This window comes from Heloderma suspectum, chromosome 1, assembly GCF_057233095.1.
Source record: "Heloderma suspectum isolate Gila_16-S chromosome 1, 16-S_ref, whole genome shotgun sequence".
NCBI lineage: Eukaryota > Metazoa > Chordata > Lepidosauria > Squamata > Helodermatidae > Heloderma > Heloderma suspectum.
In genome coordinates, this window is record NC_139458.1 from 85,947,162 (window position 1) to 85,969,875 (window position 22,714).

Consider the following 22,714-nt stretch of genomic DNA (forward strand, 5'->3'; position numbering starts at 1 on the left):
ATAGGAAAATTGCCCTTGGGGGAAGGCAAATGCTTAAAGCCTTTGCCTTCAATTACATTTAACTTAATTTTCCCTATGCAAATTACAGGTGCAGGGCACGGATCCAGACTGGGACCACAGTGGGGAAAGGGGTGGAATGGTTAAAGCCCCCCATCTCCATGCTGGCATCCTGATCCAGATCGGGTCCCCCACACTTACCTTTCAGTAGGAAAAAAAGAACCAACGCAGCTGCATGCTATGTGTTAAAGGCAGCCTGTAGCTGGACCCTCACATAAGGGATTCAGTGTGGAATGAGGTGTCTGCAAGAGCCCTTTCACTGTCCCCTCAATTTCACAGAGCTGATTTCATTTTTATCCTACCTTTCCACCAAGGAACTCTCCAGGGCAGCATGCGTTGCCCCTTTTTATCTTCACAAGAGCCCTATGAGGTAAATTAGGCTGAGAGAGAGAAAGACTGGCCCAAAGTCACCCAGCGTGCTTCACGTCTTGAGGTGACATTTGAACCCAAGCCTCCTGGTTCTAGTTTGATGCTCTAACCCAGTTTTCCCTCCAGTTGTATTAGACTACAACTTCCAGCATCCCCAACCATGCTGTCTGGGGATGATAGGACTTGTAGCCCAACAGATCTGGAGGGTGCCAAGTTGGGGAAGGCTTCTCTAACCAATAAGCATACAGAAGCAAAGCATATACATTCTCACACTAGTGCCTTTTCAGGATCCATTACAAGTCCTGTTTAATGGCTCACAGCTGCTTTCAGAGGTAAGTTTCACTACCCCATGTTCTAAAAATTTCATGCAGGAGAGTCATGTAGATGCACATTTTTGTAATATATGCCTGCCTGGAAAAGTTTCCAGGGCCTTGTCTTGGCTTCTGACTAGAAGGCTGCGTGCTGGGTTTACATATGTGAAACCCTGATTAAAATCCCAGCTGAGTTATCTAGTCCACTAGGTGGCCTTAGCCCTCAAAAGCCCGTGGGGTTGCTAACTTGCTATAGATCCCAACAGCTGCTTAAAATATTTGTAAAACTTTTGCTGTTGTTGTTAGCAGAACTTAACCGCTTCACACTCCCTCAACAATTATGGGGTCAGTTGCCCAGTGGTGTTTCATCTGCCCCTCCCCTTTCAATTACATTTAACTTACTAAGCTATCAGAGGTCCAATTTACCCCCTATTGAATTGAATGGGAAAAGTGAAACTACCCAGCATCATAGCTTATTGGGGTCCATTCTATCCCCAGCAACTTCCAAAACCCAGGGCAGGGAAAAATAACTCAGCATTTTGCCTGTATCATAAATTCCATTAATTTCTTTTTTTTAAAACATCGCCATTCTACCACTTGGGCAGATTTTTTCTGCCTTTGTAATCCCGCCCCCCCCCGGTACATTCTTGTGTGTATCCAACAAACAAGCAAGCAAAATAAAAAGAGAGAAAATATTACAAAGCACTGCATTGGACCTCAAGAGTACATTTTACTCTAGGGGTTTATTCTGCTCCAAGTTGGCTTTGACTCAGAAGTTAACAGTCTCATGCAGAAAGCTTGCAACAGTGATGTCTTATTTGTAATGTTCTAAAAAACAAAACAAAAACCAAACTCCAAACCCTGTTAGGCTATTGGGGTACATTGGGTGCTTTTCATTATTTACCATGAGTCTGGTGTTTCACCTAGGCATTTTTTGGTTTCTCTTCTGTTATTTCCTCCAGGACTTCCTGATAGGACTTTAAATTAACAGTGTGGGGTCCAGTGTAGCCCAGTAGCTTTTGGGTTGTGTTTTTGGAATATACTACCAAATATATACTTGAGTCATTCTGAAATCAGTAATTAACTTTTTCCCCATCTGGGGCTTTAAAGGGGTCCATTGGACCCCAATAACAGATTGATACTATTTTTTAAAAAAATAAGGAATGCCAGATTTAGTGCCTATGGACCCCATTGTCACCTCTCCTTCCTTCTCTCCCCCTCTTCCATTGCAGCTCCCTTACACAGTTCTCTCCCTCCTCACCAGAGCTCTCCTCTTTTATCATCTCTCCCTCTTCCTGCCCCCCCCCCGCCTGCCACATCACAACTCTCTTCCTGTCTTTCCCCCAGGCCTGACCCTACCACATTAGGCAGAGTATGGCAGTTGCCTCAGGCACATGATTTGGGGTGTCATGAAAAGGCATTTAATTGCTATTAACAATAACAATAATAATACCCATGGTTGTAGCATTTTCTGCCTTAGGTGCTAAAAGCTATGGGTACTATGCTGCATGACTTGGGATAAGGTGCATGACTCCCTTACACTCTCTTCTTCCCCATCACATTGGCCTCTCATTTATATGCACGTGCACACACACTCCCACCCTCCACATTAGGGCTTGTTTGAATCCACTTACACTCTCTTCCTGCCTACCCACACAACTCCAAATCAGAGGTCTAATGGAGGAAGTGGCTCATGAAGGAATTGCTGCTCAGTTCCTGTCAAGCGTCGGCCTCCAAGTGTAATCGCTGAGTATAATGGCTCTAAGCCATTACCCACGTTGGGAGGAATGCCTGGAGTTAGAGGAGGTCAGAGCAGTGACTTTGTCATGCTCCTTTTAGCCCTGTTGGGGCCAACCGGAGGCTGAAAAGCCCATGAAAGAGTTGCTACTCTGCTTTTCCCAGGCGTCCCACTCAGCGGGAAATGTGAGCTTGCTGTGTTGCAGAGTTCTCTGAGGCAATCTGCCATTTCCCCTTGGCAAGGACAGTTGGAGGCCACGGAGAAAAGAGTCTCTTGGGCCTCTTAAGAGTAGGAGGGAAGCACTGCTGCATCTCTCAAGCTAGGAAATATATGATCAGTTCAGAGCAGCCCCATAGCCAGCATTCCTTATTAAGTGGGGCAGCTGCATTTCTAGGTGGGGCATTTGGTGTGTGGGGGGGGTGTTCATAGCCCAGCCAATCCCCCCCCCCCCCACTGGTCGAGATTGTGCTTTGGGTATAAATGAAGTTTAATCTGTTGAATAGTCTCAACTTTTTTGAGAGATCCCCAGGAACACTAGACTCAAAAGCTTGACCTTGCCTATAGCTACCATCCTCTTTCACTTGTGGTCTGCCTCTGATTCTTCATGACCTGAACTACTTTGGTAATGGCAGTGAGCTCCTGAGCTTGGCTTTGATGCTGGATTAGGTATCTCAGGTTTAGATTCCACCCAAAAAACAAACTTGTCCATACTACAAGCTTAGGGAAAGGCAGAGAGGAAATGAATACTTTAAGGGCGCAATTCTATGCATGTTTAGACAGAGAAAAGGCCTACAACAAGGCCGGCTGGGGAATGCTAGGAGTTGTATGACTTTTTTCTGTCTAAACATGAGTAGGATTGTGCCCTTAGGGTGTGTTTTACTCCTCCCCGAGGGTCCCTCCTTCTAGTCTTGTTCCTGACCTTTGGATTTTCCGTCCTACTGGACAGTCAAGGGAAAACTCTTTAAAGGATTGCTATATAAAGGACTGACTAAAGGAATTGGGGTTTGTTTTTTTACTTGTTGTCAAGTTGATTTTTCTGCCCAGAAACCCCGAAAAGGCCTCATGCTGAGCTGCACACGCTGGGAAAATCAGAAATTAGGCCTGAGTTATAGCCTAGGTGGCCAGCCAGTCAGCTAACTGGAGTGTGCACAGCAGTGTTTCTGTTCTTCTTGGGCTGTTTTCATCCTTTGCCATCAAGTACTCAAGAAAAAGAAGAAGAAATAACCACTATGATTGCGAGTATAGTGAATGCTTTAAAAGAGTAAAGGGTAACTTAGTGTCAATATTTTTTTCAGATCACTAAGTCATCTCTTTATTTCACCCTTTAGCAATAAGCATCCGATCCTGCTCTACTCATCATAACTACTCCAGAATAAACAAAAAACCTCTTATGTGTTACTGCAGGCAAAAAAAAACCATGCCCTTTTTATCCCTGGCTGGGTAGAGAACACAACTGAAACTCAAAAGAAGAGCAAGGGAAGTCCAAGGAGTGGAGTCTAACTCTAGCCCATACTATGAAGTTCTAATATTTAACTCTTCAAGTGTCTCATGTTACTATACAGGGTGTTCTTTTTCAGGATCACTTGAGTAATTATAGGATGACTGTGATCATGAAAAATCCACCCTCAGTTGGGGAAAGTCTTGAGTGGGCAGACTTTGGGGGCTCTTCCAGATGAGGCATTTGTTGTGCACTCACCCTGCCTTATTCACTGAATTTTTCAGAGGGTCCTATACTTAAATTGCTTCTGTTCTTAAAAGAACTTGTCATTCTTTAAATGGAGGCTGTCATTGTCACAGGGCTGTCACATTAAAAGGACAATTTCCCCCCCAAAATCCTGGGGTGTGGGGGCGAAGCACAGCTCTAGGGGAGGGCACTGCACCCATTTGCCCCATCCTGGCTATAGGGCTGTTCCAGAGGCTCCAGTGATATGTGGCAATTGCCTAGAGTTTAAGAGATGTCAAGAAGGAGCTGAACAAGGATTCCCTGGTATTCCAGGAAGCCCTCAGGGCTAAAAGGAGGGCTTTACTCTGCTCCATCCAACACTCTCCTCAACAGGAAATAAACCTTCACTCCAGAGGCCTTTGTGATTGTTGCAGGAGCTTCTGGTCCAGTATCTCTTTTCCGAATAGGGTAGCCATGAGTGTTGCTTTACAGAGGAGAGTCCTCTACTTGAATTGCTGACAAGCCCAAGGTTAGTTTAAAGATAAAGAACCATAAGAAAGCCGAGCAGGGGCCTTGAAGTTGCCCATCAATACTTAGCAACTGGACAAGCACACAGAGCAGGCACACTCTGGCTGAACATCAGGAAAAGCATCCTGACTGTTAGAACAACACGACAAGGGAACCAATTCCCTAGGGAGGTGGTCGGCTCTCCCACACTGGAGGCATTCAAGATCAGGCTGGACAGCCATCTGTCGGGGATGCTCTGACTTGGTTTCCTGCACTGAGCAGGGGGTTGGACTTGATGGTCTTGTAGGCCCCTTCCAACCCTACTGTTCTATGATTCTACAGGTCACCTGGTCACAGTCTTCCCCCACTATGGTGAGATGTATTGTATTTCTATTTAAATTATTGTAATTATTTCTAAATCTGCATCTACAAATATGGCAGCAGCACTCCAAGCAACGCCAGGTGGCTGGGGGCCACCATTTTAATTTCCTATAATGCCTTAGAGTGATGTTACTTTGGGAGCAATTGGGAGATGAAAGCTGCATGGAACAAACATTTAAAGGGAGGCCTAGGGCAGGTGTCCTTGAATGAAAGGCAGGATACAAATGTGATAAGTACCCCCCCAACACACTGCAATGATGGACATGACACCAATGTTTCTTAAAGCAACCATGTAAAGTGTGCACAACGTATGCATGTGTATATATATATCTTTAAACACCTTTGGTCACCCCTCTGGGGAATCTGGCCCTATTGGCATTTCTGTAAGTGTGTTGGAATACATGCATATACACACATGTACATCATCTATGCTGTATGTGTTTGCTACAGGAAATGCTTGGGTACATGCCTCAACATGTTTGCTACATAAAGTGCTTAAAAGGTAAAGATGCCCTAAGTTCTATCAGTTTTAGTGTAGGGAATTTAAGCAAATGCTTCTCTTTCCAGTTAAAATCCATGAGATTTAACTTCATGCCCTATGTAAAGAGAAAGCATTGCTTTTCTACTGTTAGCTATTTTGCCATTCTCATTCATCTCTCTTGTCAGGCTTATGGGGAATGGAAGACAATGGAGGTTGTGCAGAATTTGCACAGCAGGAGGGCTACATTCCTATGAGTGGTTCTTCAAAACTCCAGTCTGAGTGGCTTTGGGCTAGTCCCTAAGTCTTGGCTAACCTACCTCACAAGGCTGTTGTGAAAATAAAATGGAATAATCCCTCTGTACCTCATCCTGAGCTTCTAGAAGGAGAGCAGAATACAAGTGATTATGATAGTGGCCTGCAGAAGGCAAGTCAGCTGTATACAGAGCAGAGCTAGCCTTGTTCTTATGCCAGCAAAAACTGACGCACACGTCAGAAAACAGCCTTTTATGAATAATTTAATTAATACCTGATTATGAGCAAATGTGAGTTTGGAGGGCTGAGTGTACTGCATTAATCACAATCACTTTATTTACTTAGCACCCCACCAATCCCAGTTTGCCTTCATGGTGTTTTATAAATCATCAACATGCTACTAGTCCTCAAGCACTTTACATCCTGTAATAAAATCACAGAGCAAAGGGGATGACTCAGCTGACACCAGCCTCCATACTGCTGTCATGGGGTGGGGTGGGGCTGCAAAAGTGTGAGTCTATTATCTGGGGCTGTTTGCTGGCAGGCAATGGAGAAATATATATTTGCTGAAAGGGCTTGGCTCATTTTCTCTCTCTGGTTTGTTCTGCAGCCAATAAAGTTAGATTAGTCCAAGAATTTTGTTTTTTTCTCCCCTTGTGTTGTGCACACATGTATTTTCTTCCCCCCTCTGTAATAATTCTTTCATACCAATCCATGCAGAGCTCCCTCCTCTACTGGCAACAACTAGTGAGCATAGAAAAAAAGTAACGTGGAACAAAAGTTGGCAGATGGCAACTAACCCCCCTCTCCAGCCATTGTTCTTTTTGCTGTCTGCTGCCAGCACTGAGGAGAGAATACATGTGGCTTCAAGTTCAGATGGAGTCTTCCTGTAAATGCTGTTGTACAATTAATGGCTTAGTAGGCATGACAAATTAAGAAGGGCCATAAACAGGGATATGAATTTGGAAAATGTCGATGTAATGGTTGCCAGATTGGGGACTTTACGGAGTCAATGGGAGATAAATCTCTCCCTTCCCTCCTCCCTTGCCCAGCTCAAGATTTTCAGAAGTATGCTTTATAGCAAGAATGGGCAGAAGATCGATCAGGGTCAACTGGTAGATCGCTGGGTGACTTGCAGCCAATCTGTAAGAGTTTCTGACTCCCACTATCTAACAATAGCAACAGCTAAAAAGGTCCTCCCCCGCCCGCCCGCTCAAAAAACAAAAAACCAACAAGACCACAGCTCACTGAAAAAGAACACTTTGGGGAAACCAGGAATGGATTTTTGTGTGAAAGGAAATGTGAGCTTGGTTCTGGTACCAGTCACACAAATTCCTTTGAGCTGAGTATGTGCTCAGAGGCACCTCTTCCTTAATTCTTAGCTTATATCTGCCTGCCTGCTCCACAATTTGGGGACAGGGGGAGGGTCCTCAGGATTCTAATAAAAAAAACACAGCAGTTCCCACAAGCCTAAAGTCTACCTACCCCTGCTGGATAGTTAATGTAACATGACCACATAATATGTTCACAGAATGTGGTACATGAGTTACATACATCAGTGGCCACCATTTTCACTTATGGTTCTTTAAGGGGGGAAGGGGAAGAGCGAAAACGCTTCAGCCCTTTTCGCACAATCTTTGCATTTGTACACAGCAGCAAACCCCACCCTGGCCTATGGGTTCCTGGATAAACGTTTCTATAAATGGCCATGAAGAGCACCAGCTTGGGGAAGGCTGCTGGACATTTTTACTTGGAAGTAAGTCCCATTGTTTAGCAGAACTTACGTTTGTTTCTCCAAAAATCCAGAATTAAATGCTTTTGCTGCATTTTTCAATGCAATGCTGACTGAATTGACATATCATATAGAGGTAATATGGGACCATGGTGGCTTAGTGGTTAAGACAGTGACGGAGTGAGCTCCTGTCTTCAGTCCCAGCTCCTGCCAACCTAGCAGTTCAAAAACAAGAAATTGCAAGTAGATAAATAGGTACCGCTTCGGTGGGAAAGGTAACAGCGTTTGGTGTTCAGTCATGCCGGCCACATGACCACAGAAAAGTCTTCGGACAGCGCTGGCTCTTTGGCTTAGAAATGGAGATGAGCACCACCCCCTAGAGTCAGACACGACTGGCTGGGGACACCTTTACCTTTACCTTTTTATGGAGGTAATATCACATATTACCTCCATAAATCTAGCTACTTCCGCAGATAATCAGTTTCAGGAAATTTAGAAGTATGCTCTGGATCCAGGAGCTTTGGAGCAGGAATGTAATTAATTTGGGGCAGTTGCATTTCCATCTCCACTATTAGTTCATTATATGTCTTGGAGCAAATTGGCCTCAGGTCTCCATCTGAAAAATGGGAATAATAGTGGACTACCTTACTAAATTGGTGCAAAGAATGAATGCAGTGAAGACAGCAAAGTGTTTGGTAATTTTAGCATGATATATGATGCATTAGAATTTCCAAAGGGTTAGTGGCGTTGCACCAAAAACAACAAAGAGTCTTGTTGCACCTTAAAGACTAACACATTTATTTTTTCTGGCATAAGCTTTCGTGAACACTGTCCATTTTATCAGATACATGAAGTGTGAATCTCAAGTTGGCTGTTCTATATACACATGTGGGCTGGGGGGATGTAAACAGTGATGTTAAAGGGGATTGAAATGCAAAAAGGTACAGACAGCAATAATTAGCTTAACAGTTGTCATTTATAAAACACTGTTGGGCAGTAACCAGACCTCATTGCAATGGTGTGCTGATTAACATATGTAGTATGATGTGAAAAACAACAACAACCTTTGCCCTAATTCAAATCACAGGAAATAGACTTGAAAGTCTTTGGTATCTGCCTCTGACATTTCTTTGTTCAAGGTTGGCCACTTTAAGATCACTCACAGGGTGTCTTTGGAGGTTCAAATGTTCCCTAGCTGGTTTCTGCACTTTGCCATTTGTTATGTCAGATTTGTGTCCATTTATTCTTTTCCATAGAGACTGGTCTGTTTGTCCAATGTAGAATGCAGTGTATATGCCAGGTATTGCTGGCATATATCACATTGGAGGATGAGCAGGTGTGTGAACCCCTGATATTGTGGATGGCTTTATTAAGTCCTGTAATATGGGTTAATGGGGACAAAGTTGGCATCTGGGTCTGGCACAGGCTCTGGTTCCTGTATCTCCATTGCAAGGTCTGTTGTTGATGAGAATCCTTTGTAGGTTGTCTAGCCGTCTATAATTTTTGTGAACTGCCCAGAGAGCTTCGGCTATGGTGCAGTATAGAAATATAATGAATGAATGAATGAATGAATGAATGTAAGCAAGTAAAGGCCTACCACCCAAGGCCTGTGAGAGGAAAGTGTCATTGTCCCTGATGGGTTATAGATCACTGATGATATGTTTGAGTGGACTTAGCTGGGAACTACAGGTGACAACAAATGGTGTTCTGTTTTCTCATCTGGGTCTGTCATGTAGTAGATTATTCCTGGGTATTAGCCTGGCCCTGTTGATCTGTTTATTCACTTCACTGAATGGGTATTCTAGTCTAAGTAATGCCTGATTTAGATCCTTAAGCTGTGAGTCTCTGTCCAATGGGTCAGAACAGATGCGATTGTATCTTAGGGCTTGGCTGTAAACAATGTGGTGTGTTCTGGGTGCAAGTTGGAAGCATTTAGGTACATGTAACAGCCTGTAGGTTTCTGATATAGGGTGGTGTTTAAATGACCATTATGTAGTCATACTGTTGTATCCAGAAAATGTACCTGTTGCATGGACTGTTCTAGGCTGAGGTTGATGGTGAAATGAAAATTATTGAAGTCCTGGTGGAATTTTGTCAAGATCTCTTGTCCATGAGTCCAGATAATAAAGATGTCATCAATGAATCTCAGGTAGAGAAGAGGCTTTTGGGGACAGGAGCTGAGAAAGTGTTCTTTCAAGTCAGCCATGAAGATGTCGGCATACTGTGGGGCCATGTGAGCACCCATGGCAGTGCCATTGATCTGAAGGTATATGTTCTCTTCAAAGTTGAAGTAATTGTGGGTGAGTACATAGTGGCAGACTTTGGTGGCTAGATGTGCTGTAGCCCTATCTGAAATGATATTCTGAATGGCTTCTAGCCCATCCTTGTCGGGGATGTTGGTGTAAAGGGCTTTACCATCCATGGCAGCTAAGATGATGTTTTCTGGGAGATTGTCAATGGATTGTAGTTCCCTTAGGAAGTCAGTGATGTCCGTTATGTAGCTTGGGGTATTGGTGGCATACGGTCTGAGAATGGAGTCCATAGAGCCACACATCCCAGCTGTGATGGCACCAATGCCAAAGACAATGGGAGGTCCAGGGTTGTGATTTGGGGGAGTAGCTAGAAAATGCCTGGTCAAAGCTCCTGAGGTATGCTCATGTAGTTTTGGTCCTGTAGGTAATTCTTTTAACAGGTGGTGCAGTTCCTTCTGGCATTCCTCAGTGGGATCTGAAGACAGGGTCTTATAGAACGTGGTTTTGGAGAATTGCCTCTCAGCCTCCTGTATATAGTCCAGCTTGTTCATTAGAAGTAGCAGTATTGCATGCCTACACCAAGATCCAAAGAGCTGCTGAGGCTCATACAAGAGGTTTGTGCTAGCACAGAAGATTTTGGGGACATTTTTCTTTCCTTAGGACAGCTGACCCACATGCCATATTGCAGGGGTCCCCAATCTTTTTGGGTTGGTGGGCACATTTGGAATTTTGAGAGTGTCATGGGTGTTCTCACAGAATGGCTGCCATTGGGGAGGGGGGCTTGCCCATTGATAAAATGGCTGCCCTGGTGGGCATGGCCAGTTACAAAACACTCATTTCCCAAAAGGCAAACTGTTGAGAATAAAATAAAGTATCTAAGAACCAAGAACCTAAGTACAAGGCAGAGGCAGAGGTAGGGTCTAACTGAGCTCTAAACACAAAGCCACTCTTTTGAAACCAAAGTAGGGCAGCATCCCAGCTATTTATGCATAAATAAAGATCAGGAGGGACCGGGAATTTGGCGGGTGACACATTGCTGCCCATAGGCACCCAGCCATATTGCTACACATTTTTTAAAAATAACTTTCAGTTTCCAAAATAGTTTGCCATACAGCAAAACAAAGCCAACAGTATGGTGCTATGCATGCTGTCTTACTGCCTCAAGCTGCAGTCCTGTGCACACTTACCTGGGATTAAGCCCTATGGAGCACCGTGGGACTTACTTTTCAGTAAGCATGCATAGGATTGCATTGTCAGGCTCCTGTGGGAACTAACTGCATGATTCATTGGACCTTGGCCATAGATGGCTTACTGGGTTCCTTTAAAATTGTGATTAGTGAAGTTGCCATCTTTCCCATGGGTTTGTTACATCTTTCCATTTAAGGCTCTTCTACTTAAGGCTCTTCATTATTTTCCCTTTCCTAACACTGTGATTCCTGTCTTCTGGACAGACAGACTGCAAACTTTACCAAAACATCCAGTATCCACTACCTGCTCAAGAAATGTGAGATATCCCACCATTGCACACAGTTTATGAAGTTGAAGTGCACAAAGTCCAGGTTTTTTGCATGTTAAACTTCATATGTTCTGGAATTTGGTAACAAAAGCAAAAATTCAGTGAAAAATTACTCATGGTTGACTATGGATGGCATATCTGAGGATCGGTTCCAAAACATGACTCAATTTCAAGCTTGTGGTTCTAGGGGAAAATCTGATGAAAGCACAGGATTCGGGGCTGGGTAATCATCAGAATTACACAAGGTTCAATGCTTATTCACACAGTTATTAGTATGTTGTGAAGGCAACACGAGTTTACTTTCTATGACTGGATCTTGTAAGTACTGTAACGTAATTGCAAATTATGAGCTCTTCATAGTAGAGCTCAGCTACACAAGCTGTTCATCTCTTGTAGTTTTTCCCTAATGTGCTCTTTCTTTCTGTGGGTGCTTCTAGATGAGGCTTTTTATAGTGTAATCACCCTGCCTCATTCACAGAATTTTACCAGGACGTCACTGTCTTCTACTCATAAACCTGCCATGTTTTCTTACTTCTTCTTCTGGCTTTTTTGTCACTGCAGAAAATCCATTAAGGAAAAAAAGATGGAATTTCTGCACAATGCCTTCTGATTGGTAGTGCTAGTAGTCCTCTTTCTTTCTTTCTTTCTTTCTTTCTTTTTTTCTTTCTGCTGGGAGTGGTGGGAAAGCATTTGGAGGTGGAAAAGTGGCAGAGATGAAAAAGTTAAGATCCCCCCATCTCCCATTAGAAGTTGCAGCCTGAGTAGCTGATTAGACAGTGTGTGTGTGTGTGTGCGTGTTGCATGTGAACATCATAGGCACCTTTATTTCATTTATTTATGTATTTATTTATTTAGAAATGTCAGACCCCTCCATTTTTGTCGAAACAGCCCACAGCAGCTAACAATCAGAACAATGAAAAACAGCATGATGAACAAACGACCATAAAACACAGCAATCATAAAAACAGCATGAATTAGGCACTAAAAAATCCAGATAGCCAGCAGAATAAAAACAAGCAGCACTAAGCAGTAATCCACAGCATCAGGTATCGATGCATCTCAAGTATCAAATGCCATATGAAGAATCCAGGTTTTAGCTATACAATATATGGGCCTGGCACACCTCCCTATAGGGGGCATTCCACGATGCTGTCACCACACTTGAAATGACCCTGCTCCTATTTAATGTCTACTGTTTTAGCCTGGGTTAAGTCAAATTTATTAGGAAATAGGCCAATGAATCCACAAGATCAATTGAATACAAAAATCCACCACCCTGAAATTAAACACTCTGTATTTCAGCACATAAAAAAGCAAGTGTGCAAATTCACCCTCATCCCAGCTATTTATTTCTGAAAGGAATCACAGGGCCAGTTCGCACGTCACGGTAAACCACACTGAAAATAAGCCACGGTGGGTTGGTTGTTTGCTCGCTAACCCACGTTACTCCTCACAGACGATCAGGCAGTCTCCAGCTTGCCCCTTTTAGAGCAATTACTTCATTTGCAAGCTTTTTCTTTTTTCTTTTCGATGCTTCTCCATGTGCAAATGTGTTTGTAATTATTGTATTATTATTTTTTACCCGTCTTTCACAGCTCTGAAAGCTGTCAAAGGAAGCACTGAAGTGGAGTAGGTAATTTACAAGGAAACTCATAACATGAATCTACTACTGCAGACTGTACATAGCGGACTTGCAAAGGACCGGGAATGATGATGATGATGATGAACGCATTTGTTTGTTTGTTTATTTATTTATTTGTTGCATTTATATCCTGCCTTTTTTCCCTCTTGCAAGGAACCCAAGACAGCTTACATTATCCTCTTCCGTTTGTGTATTTCTGAAGGACCAGAGAGAAAAAAAGTGGCAAACTCATTCAGGACATTCCCAAGTGCTATTTTGGTATTGGTGGAGGGGTGGACATCACTGATGAGGGAGGAGAGAGACTGGAGGCAGCACTAGTGAGATTGTGAGGAGTGGCTGGGCTTCTCACCGCTCTTGCCAGGCAGCACTGTAGCCCACATGGAGAAGCTGCTGACAAGCCACGTCACAACAAGCCACTCTGAGAACAAGCCACCATTAACAAACCAACAACAAGCCATGGGTCCTCCGGGTGGCTTGTGCGTGGTTAATGAACCATGCTGAATTATTCACACCAGGTTCAGACATCACAATAAGCTACGCTGATACAAAGAAGGATCACAACCCACTGTGACTTATTGTGTCATGCAAGCCCAGTCAGAGGCCTGGTTTTCATTTAACAAGAAGCCACCATGGGTGAATTTCTCCACAGGGCTTCTTGTTGCAGCAGCGGCTGCCATTCTGAGTATTAAGCATGCAGTGGGGGTGCACCGTAGTTTCTTGTTACGTGTGAACCCGGCAAGGATGGGCTGTTGGAGTGGTCATATGCCTGTATAGACAGAAAAAAGACCTACATGCTGGCTGGGGAATGCTGGGAGTTATAGGACTTTTTCTGTAGAAACATGCATAGAACTGCAACCTTAAAGAATAAAACTATTTTTTCAGCATCTCAAGACTTAACTCTCTTTTTGGATCTATTTGAGATACTTTCCAGTTGTCAAATAGTTTCTGCTTTAGGGCATAACCCATGATAATGGACATAAACTGATTTAACACAGATTCCTTGTCCCCAGGGAATTCTAGGAACTATTGCTTGGGCAGGATTGTGGGATGGCGACAGAGATCTCTCAGCACCTCATCAAACTCCAGTTTTCACAACTTCTTTGACAGCAAGTTTGGCATTAAGTTATAATATAGATAGGGTCAATATTCAGTGTTTGGTGGCATTGGCCACTACATTTTAGGGTCTGTCCAGCTTTCTACACAGCTACATAAGTGTAGCTTATGATATTCTCAATGCAGTCTTATGCATGTCTACTCAGAAGTAAGTCCCATTAAACTGAATAGGACTGATTCCCAGATAAGTGTTTATAGGATTTCATCCTCAGAAATATTTCTTCCTGATGATATTATTAGTTGCTTTTGCAAATTCTAATGGGGGATGGGAGATCATACAAAAATATTTATGGGATTCCGGCTGAACAAATATGTTGCTACAAATATTTTGTGCACAATAATATGTAAAGAATACATAGAAAAACATAAATGATCATATGTTTTTTCTGGTATTCAACTTTGATTATGTGCTGTAGACTCAGGATGGGAAAATATAATGATGTTATTGGTATATGGACCCTTGTGGAGGGGAAAGGACTGTGTTCTGGTTGTACAGACCACCAGCATAGAAGGTGGGGGCAGTGTATAACTAATTAAATTATACCAGGGCTCAGGCTTGTATAACATACCAGTTTCTGCTCTGCAAAAGAAGTCTGCTTCTTAATTCTAAAGGCAGAGGGCTGCAGTTGCTGAGTGATGGTGTAAAGATGTCTGCACATGCTTAGAGGCACTTTTATTACATTGTGTCTTCCAGGAGATCAGGCTGGTTATTAAATGTAGATCCCAGCACAATTTAAGCCCTGTGTAGGGCACCATTTTCTCTGTGGTTTGGAAGGGAAAGCATATATATGTATGATGTCACCATTATTCCTTCTAATAGCAAACTCAGCTGGTGAGTGGCAAACGGACAGTAACCAAAACAGGGGCCACTGAGAAACAAGAGGGTAGTATAAACATGCTTGGGGTAATCCCAAGGTTTGCAGAAGTACAACAAATATTTAGGGGGGAAAACCTAAGTGGGCAACCCCTCCCTCCAACAGCCCAATGAGTACTGAATATGCTCAATGGCACAGAATGCTAAGTGCCTGTGGAGGAGAAAAATGGAAAACTGAAGAGGGGAATGGAATGGAATATCCTGGAAAAGGGCGTGGCTCACTAGCTGGAACCCCGAACAGGACCACTCCACTCTACAGCATTTGTTACAGGTCCCACTTGTTCCCTCTGTTAGTGAACTTGAATGATCAGGTGCTTATTAGTCTGGAAGTGAAATGGGACAGCCCCCAAAAGATTGTGGTTTCTGTATACTTGGAGGAACTCCCCAGTTGTGCAGAGGTTTACAGTGTTAATTTCTTAAGTTATTAGTTTGTCATATTAGTTTGTAAATTAAAAGCACCCCGCAGAAGTTAACGTATGTTTAAGATAACAGCATCAATATGAAACATGCCATTATTTCTCTTTTAGAAATCTAGCATGTGGGACAAAGCTTCCCTGTCCCCAAAATGCACTTTGCCGCTTCTGTGCACCCCTCTCCATGCTTTTTTCTGCTGCCACCACTATGCTATTCCAGAGCCCTGAAGAGGAGTGTTCATATTATGGGCTGGGGGATTGTTGTTGTTCAGTCATTCAGTCGTGTCCGACTCTTCGTGATCCCATGGACCATAGCACGCCAGGCCTTCCTGTCCTCCGCTCTCTCCCGGAGCGTGCTCAAGTTCATATTCATTGCATCAGTGATGCTATCTAGCCATCTCATCCTCTGCCATCCCCTTCTCCTTTTGCCTTCAGTCTTTCCCAGCATCAGGGTCTTTTCCAGGGAGTTTTCTCTTCGCATTAGGTGGCCAAAATATTTGAGCTTCAGCTTCAGTATCTGTCCTTCCAATGAGCACTCAGGGTTGATTTCCTTTAGGATTGACTGATTTGACCTCCTTGCAGTCCAGGGGACTTGTAAGAGTCTTCTCCTGCACCACAGTTCGAAAGCATCAATTCTTCGGCGCTCAGCCTTCCTTATAGTCCAGCTCTCACAGCCATACATTACTACTGGGAAAACCATAGCTTTGATTAGACGGACCTTTGTTGGCAAGGTGATGTCTCTGCTTCTTACTATGCTGTCTAGGTTTGCCATAGCTTTCCTCCCAAGGAGCAAGCGTCTTTGAATTTCATGGCTACAGTCACCGTCTGCGGTGATCTTGGAGCCCAAGAAAGTAAAATCTGTCACTGCTTCCATTTCTTCCCCTTTTATATGCCAGGAAGTGGTAGGGCCAGATGCCATCAATTTTTTAATGTTGAGTTTCAAACCAGCTTTTGCACTCTCCTCTTTCACCCTCAACAAGAGGCTCTTTACATCCTCTTCGCTTTCTGCCATTAGGGTGGTATCGTCTGCATATCGGAGGTTGTTGATAATTCTCCCAGCAATCTTAATTCCGACCTGTGATTCATCCAACCCGGCATTTCTCATGATGTACTCTGCATATAAGTTAAATAAGCAGGGTGACAATATGCAGCCTTGTCGTACTCCTTTCCCAAATTTGAACCACTTGGTTGTTCCATGTCTGGTTCTTACTGTTGCTTCTTGACCCTCGTACAGGTTTCTCAGGAGACAGGTAAGGTGGTCTGGTACTCCCATCTCTTTATGAATTTGCCACAGTTTGTTGTGATCCACACAATCAAAGGCTTTAGCGTAGTCAATGAAGCAGAAATAGACGTTTTTCTGGAATTCTCTTGCTTTCTCCATGATGTAGCGAATGTTGGCGATTTGATCTCTAGTTCCTCTGCCTCTTCGAAACCCAGCTTGTACTTCTGGTAGTTCTCGGTTCGCATACTGCTGAAGCCTAGCTTGTACGATTTTGAGCATCACCTTGCTGGCATGTGAAATGAGCGCAATTGTGCGGTAGTTTGAACACTCTTTGGCGTTGCCCTTCTTTGGAATTGGAATGTAAACTGACCTTTTCCAGGCTTGCGGCCATTGTTGAGTGTTCCAAATTTGTTGGCATATTGAATGCAGCACTTTAACAGCATCATCTTTTAGGATTTTAAATAGCGCAGCTGGAATACTGTCATCTCCGCTAGCTTTGTTGTTAGTAATGCTTCCTAAGGCCCACTTAACTTCACTCTCGAGGATGTCCAGCTCAAGTTCAGTGAGCGCACTATCATGGCTATCAGAGACATTCAGATCTTTCCTGTATAGTTCTTCTTTGTATTCTTGCCACCTCTTCTTAATCTCATCTGCTTCTGTTAGGTCCCTGCCTTCTTTGTCCTTTATCATGCCCGTCTTGGCACAAAATGTTCCCTTGAGATCTCCGATTTTCTTGAAGAGATCTCTAGTCTTTCCCATTCTGTTGTTTTCCTCGATTGCTTTGCATTGTTCATTTAAGAAGGCCTTCTTGTCTCTCCTTGCTATTCTCTGGAACTCTGCATTCTGTTGGATATATCTTCCCCTTTCTCCCTTGCTTTTTGTTTCCCTTCTTTCCTCAGCTACTTGTAAAGCCTCATCAGACAGCCACTTGGCTTTCTTGCATTTCTTTTTCTTTGGGATGGATTTCGTTGCTGCCTCCTGAACAATGTTACGGACCTCTGTCCATAGTTCCTCAGGCACTCTGTCTATCAGGTCTAATCCCTGAAATCTATTCCTCACCTCCACTGTATATTCATAAGGGATATGATTTAGGTCATACCTGAATGGTTTAGTGGTTTTCCCTACGTTCTTCAATTTAAGCTGAAATTTTGCAACAAGAAGCTCATGATCTGAGCCACAGTCAGCTCCAGGTCTTGTTTTTACTGACTGTATGGAGCTTCTCCATCTTTGGCTGCAAAGGACATAATCAATCTGATTTTGATATTGACCATCTGGTGATGTCCATGTGTAGAGTCATCTCTTGTGCTGTTGGAAAAGAGTGTTTGCTATGATCAGTGTGTTCTCTTGGCAAAACTCTATTAGCCTTTGTCCTGCTTCATTTTGTACACCAAGGCCATGCCTGCCTGTTATCCCAGTGATTTCTTGACTTCCTACTTTAGCATTCCAATCCCCTATGATGAAGAGGACATCTTTTTTTGGTGTTAGTTCTAGAAGGTGTTGTAGGTCTTCATAGAACCGATCAACCTCAGCTTCTTCGGCCTCAGTGGTTGGGGCATAGACTTGAATTACTGTGATGTTGAATGGTTTGCCTTGGATTCGTACTGAGATCATTCTATCATTTTTAAGATTGTACCCCAGTACTGCTTTTCCCACCCTTTTGTTGACTATGAGTGCTACTCCATTTCTTCTAAGGAATTCTTGCCCACAATAGTAGATATGATGGTCACCTGAATTAAATTCGCCCATGCCTGTCCATTTTAGTTCACTGATTCCCAAGATGTCGATGTTCAATCTTGCCATCTCATGTTTGACCACCTCCAGCTTACCTTGATTCATTGATCTGACATTCCAGGTTCCTAAACAATATTGTTCTTTACAGCATCGGATTTTCTTTTCACCACCAGACACATCCACAGCTGAGTGTCCTTTCAGCTTTGGCCCAGCCGCTTCACTCTTTCTGGCGCTACTTGGAAATACCCTCTGCTCTTCCCCAGTAGTATACTGGACACCTTCCGACGTGAGGGTCTCATCTTCCAGCGTCATATCTTTTAGCCTTGTGATACGTTCCATGGGGTTTTCTTGGCAAGAATACTGGAGTGGGTTGCCATTTCCTTCTCCAGTGGACCACATTTTGTCAGAACTCTCTGCCATGACCTGTCCGTCTTGGGTGGCCCTGCACGGCATAGCTTATGGCTTCACTGAGTTACGCAAGCCCCTTCGCCACAACAAAGCAGTGATCCATGAAGGGGGGCTGGGGGATACACTGCAACTTTTTGTTATGGGTCCCCACATACAGGATATGTACTGTTAAATTGTCTGTTCCTTTAAAGAAAGAGCAAGACCAAATAGGGGCAGACACAGTGCCAGAGCAGTTAAAAGAGAAAAGATGGGGCTATGACTTGTAAGGTTGCAATGTGGTACTCACTTATCTGGGGGTAAACCCCATTGAACTCAGTGGGATTTACTTCTGAGCAGATGTGTATAGGATTGCACTATAGGATATTATTATTATTTTACACCACTGCTTTCATGTCAGGCTGATGAGTAGGTTAATTTGACAAGCACTGCAGTGTGTGTGTGTTTGTGTGTGTGTGTGTGTGTGTGTGTGTGAGAGAGAGAGAGAGAGAGAGAGAGATTTCCTTTATATATTAAGTGTTTTGGATGTCCTCCTGCTTTCCCAACCCTTAGGCCATGTGAATAAGTAAGATAGCACTGTGTAATGTGATTGCGTTTACAAAATCAAATGTTAGAATTCTGTAATCAATGGAGCGCTCTATGGAAGGCTACAAGATATATATGATATCCCCCTTATCGTCTGTTATGCACCCTGAAGTAATCTGCCTCAGTACAGGAAACCACAGCAGAACTAGCAAGACCAATTCAAATCCCTGCCAGCATGGAGTCTTAAAGCTAATCTCCCTTAAGTCATTAAAACGGAATCCTTTTATTTATTTTATAGGTCTCCAGCTGCTTCCTTCACCTTTCATATACATCCTAAGCCAAATGGCCCTGTCTTTCTTATTTCTTAAAGCTCCATCCTCCTCCCCTTCTTCCTTCTGACTCACAGACTTCTCCTTAAATCCTTATCTGCCCATCTCCTCCTTCCCTTCCCTGGGTGTCTTTTTTCCTTTTCACAGTGGTATAAATCCAGCTCAAAACTAATTTATCCATGACTTTATGTTTTCTTTCTCTCCTTCCTTGCTCCCGTTTTCCCACCACCACCACCACCACTACCCCCACAGCTAAAGAGAGTTCCCTGGGAGAGGCCGAGCTACAGCCAGGCTCAGATCCTGCTGGAATGGATGGCAGTTACCTCAGCGTGAAAGAGACAGGAGTGAAGGTATCCCAAGAGAGGGCAGGCAACGACCTACCCAGCCCAATGGATAAGACTGACTCGGAGAGCAACAAGGGCAAGAAGAGGCGGAACCGCACAACCTTCACCAGCTATCAGCTGGAAGAGCTGGAAAAGGTCTTTCAGAAGACCCATTACCCAGATGTCTACGCCAGAGAGCAGTTAGCCATGAGGACAGATCTCACTGAGGCTCGGGTACAGGTAAGAACAGAAGCTTTGGGAGAAGGGTTTCTTTCTACATTTATTGCTGTTTGTAATGTCCCAGATGTGTCCCTCAATGACAATATAACATCTGCCTTCACATGGCTGCTGAACCATACAGCGACATCCAGCTCTCTTATCTTGGTTTAGTATTACTGGGCATTTCTACATGAGGCTTTTATTGTGCTCTCATGATTGCTCACTTATAGTAGTTTGTGGATCCTTTAGATGACATCACCATCCTCCAGGGCATCTCCTGCTCTTTGTAACCAGTATCTCTGGAATTTTCATAATGAGGAAAGTTTGGTATTTTCTCCGAATCCTGCCATAGAAGCCTTGTGAAAATGCACAGTTCTGCTATACTGCAGTACCATGTAGTGGCTGTATAATGAAACATATAGAAAGGCAGAGAAAAAAAATCCTGGAAAAAGGCACATGTAAAGGAGCCAATCTTAATCACGCAAAGAATCCAGGAGAAGCAGAAGCCCTGGTATTATTTATTTATTTATTTATTGCATTTACATCCTGCCTTTTTTCCTCTTGCAAGGAACCCAAGGTGGCTTACATTATCCTCCTCCTCTCCATTTTATCCTCACAACAACAACCCTGTGAGGTGGGTTGGGCTGGGAGTCTGTGACTCGCCCAAAGTCACCCAGTGAGCTTCCATGGCTGAGTGAGGACTAGAACTTGGATCTCCCAGCTCCTAGCCCAACACTCTAGCCACTAAACCACACTGGTAAAGGTGCAGGATAAAAGCCTCATGAAGAAATGCTCACTCTCCTTAACACTATTCACTCAGCCAGTTCTCAGGCAGATTGCTGCTCCTCTGTTGGTGTGAAAAGAGAAGGAAAAATGATGTCCTGGGTCTACTGATTATACCAAACCTCTGGATGATGTCTCCCAGCAGTTTCATATAGACTAGGGGTGCACAACATTTTCAGTCCTGAGGGCTGCATTAGATGTCTGCTGGGGTGATGGGGGTCGCATATGTTCATGTGTACACATAAACATGCACACGCACGCACATTCACATACAACACACATCATTATATCTCTCTCACAGACCTACCACTCACATACATAGGTGTTTACGCCCCCAAATAGACATTCATCACTGATAAATTACCACAGCAATTAATTATAGATACCACATCACAGTTTCTGTTGGAAGAGATCCAAGCTAACATCCATTAGCATTAGTTACACAGGGTATTGCTACCTCTTTTGCAGGTGTCCCTGTAATACGTCTGAGAACAGGTCGAATAAAAATCAGATCTGAGGCTGAAGCCTCCTTCCAGTCCCAGCCACCCCACCCCAAATGCCAAAAGAAGAGAGGAAAAATGCTCTAGGAATGAGCTCTGTGATTACTGCGATAGAAGCTTCATTCCTAGAGCATTCCTAGAGCATCCCCAGAGCATTGTAGGAAGCAGGCATGAAACTTTGAGCATGGCTTCCTAGGACACTCTAGGAATGAGGCTTCTATGGCAGGAACCAAAGAGCCCATTCCTCGGGTGTTTTTTTCCCCTTCCCCCCCTTTTTTCAGTGGTGGCAGACATTGGAGGTCTGGAGGGGCCACCAGACAGGGCTTGGAGGACCACCTGTGGCTGTTGCACTCATGATGTAGACCATTAAGCAAAAGCAGTAAACAGGACAGAAGGCAACTTGGAAGTGAATCACAGATTAGATTCTGTGCACTGCAACAATACTTTCTGTCATTTGTTAATTAAGAAATTACCCAATTGACTTCACAACCCACCACCAAGCAGTCCGATAAAGTTAGATGGTCCACATTTTCGAAAGCTGCTGTGAGGTCTAACAAGATCAACAGGGTAATATTCAACAGGGCCATAGCCTAGGCCCATCCAGTCACTGGCTTTTATATATATGATTTAAAAATTCCTATTAGTCTAGGTCCTTCATATAAACAAAAACCAAGAATCCTTGTTTCTCTAAATCTTATATTACAAGACTTTGTCACCATACGGAAAAATTCGGAATTACAAATGAAAGAGCAGAGACAGAAAAGAGGAGTAACTGAGTGGCTTGGCAAAAGCGCAGCGGGAATCATTATTCTTTCATACTCGTATACACAGGGACATACTATAAAAACCATATCAAGTGGCCATTGGAATGTGTTACTGTTTTTTGAATGGCCTACTCTCCTGAGGAAAATCGCCCTCCAAGGTGACAAAAGCAACTGCTGTCCCAAATCCAGGCCCACAGCCAGTCCGATAGGGGTTGAGAAAAGACATGACACCATCTGAGTATGCCTGGTTTTCTACTTATTTCTAAATCTCTCCGAGTTCACACTTGAATAGTAAGATCCCTGAGTGGAAGCCAGGCACCTGGAGAAGAGCTTCCTCAGAGAGCAATTGTAATTTTTGTGGGTCTGCAGAAAACTCTGTCGAGCTTTTGGTTGTGAGGAATTTTTTCTTCTAGCTTGGCTTCTTTCCAGTTGCTGAAGAAGCCACTTTTCTGGCCGCTTTGGATTTTAATCTCCGCAGTTGAGGTCTAAAGGCAATAAAGAAGAGTTTGCTGTAGGCTAGTGTGCATTTATTCTATCCCCTTCCCTGTACATGTAGAAGCGTTCAACAAAATAGGCTCCTGAGAACGCAGTATGGATCCTTACTATTAGAGA

The 22,714-nt window shown here is 43.6% G+C and overlaps 1 protein-coding gene across 1 annotated transcript in view; it reads left to right on the forward strand.

The window, feature by feature from the left end:
• ALX4 (ALX homeobox 4) overlaps window positions 1–22,714 on the forward strand; it is a 100,239-nt gene that overhangs the window by 45,159 nt on the left and 32,366 nt on the right. Inside the window, exon 2 of the mRNA XM_084850899.1 lies at window positions 19,766–20,076. Coding sequence (XP_084707025.1) covers window positions 19,766–20,076 — 311 coding nt within the window. The remainder of the gene's footprint in view (window positions 1–19,765; window positions 20,077–22,714) is intronic.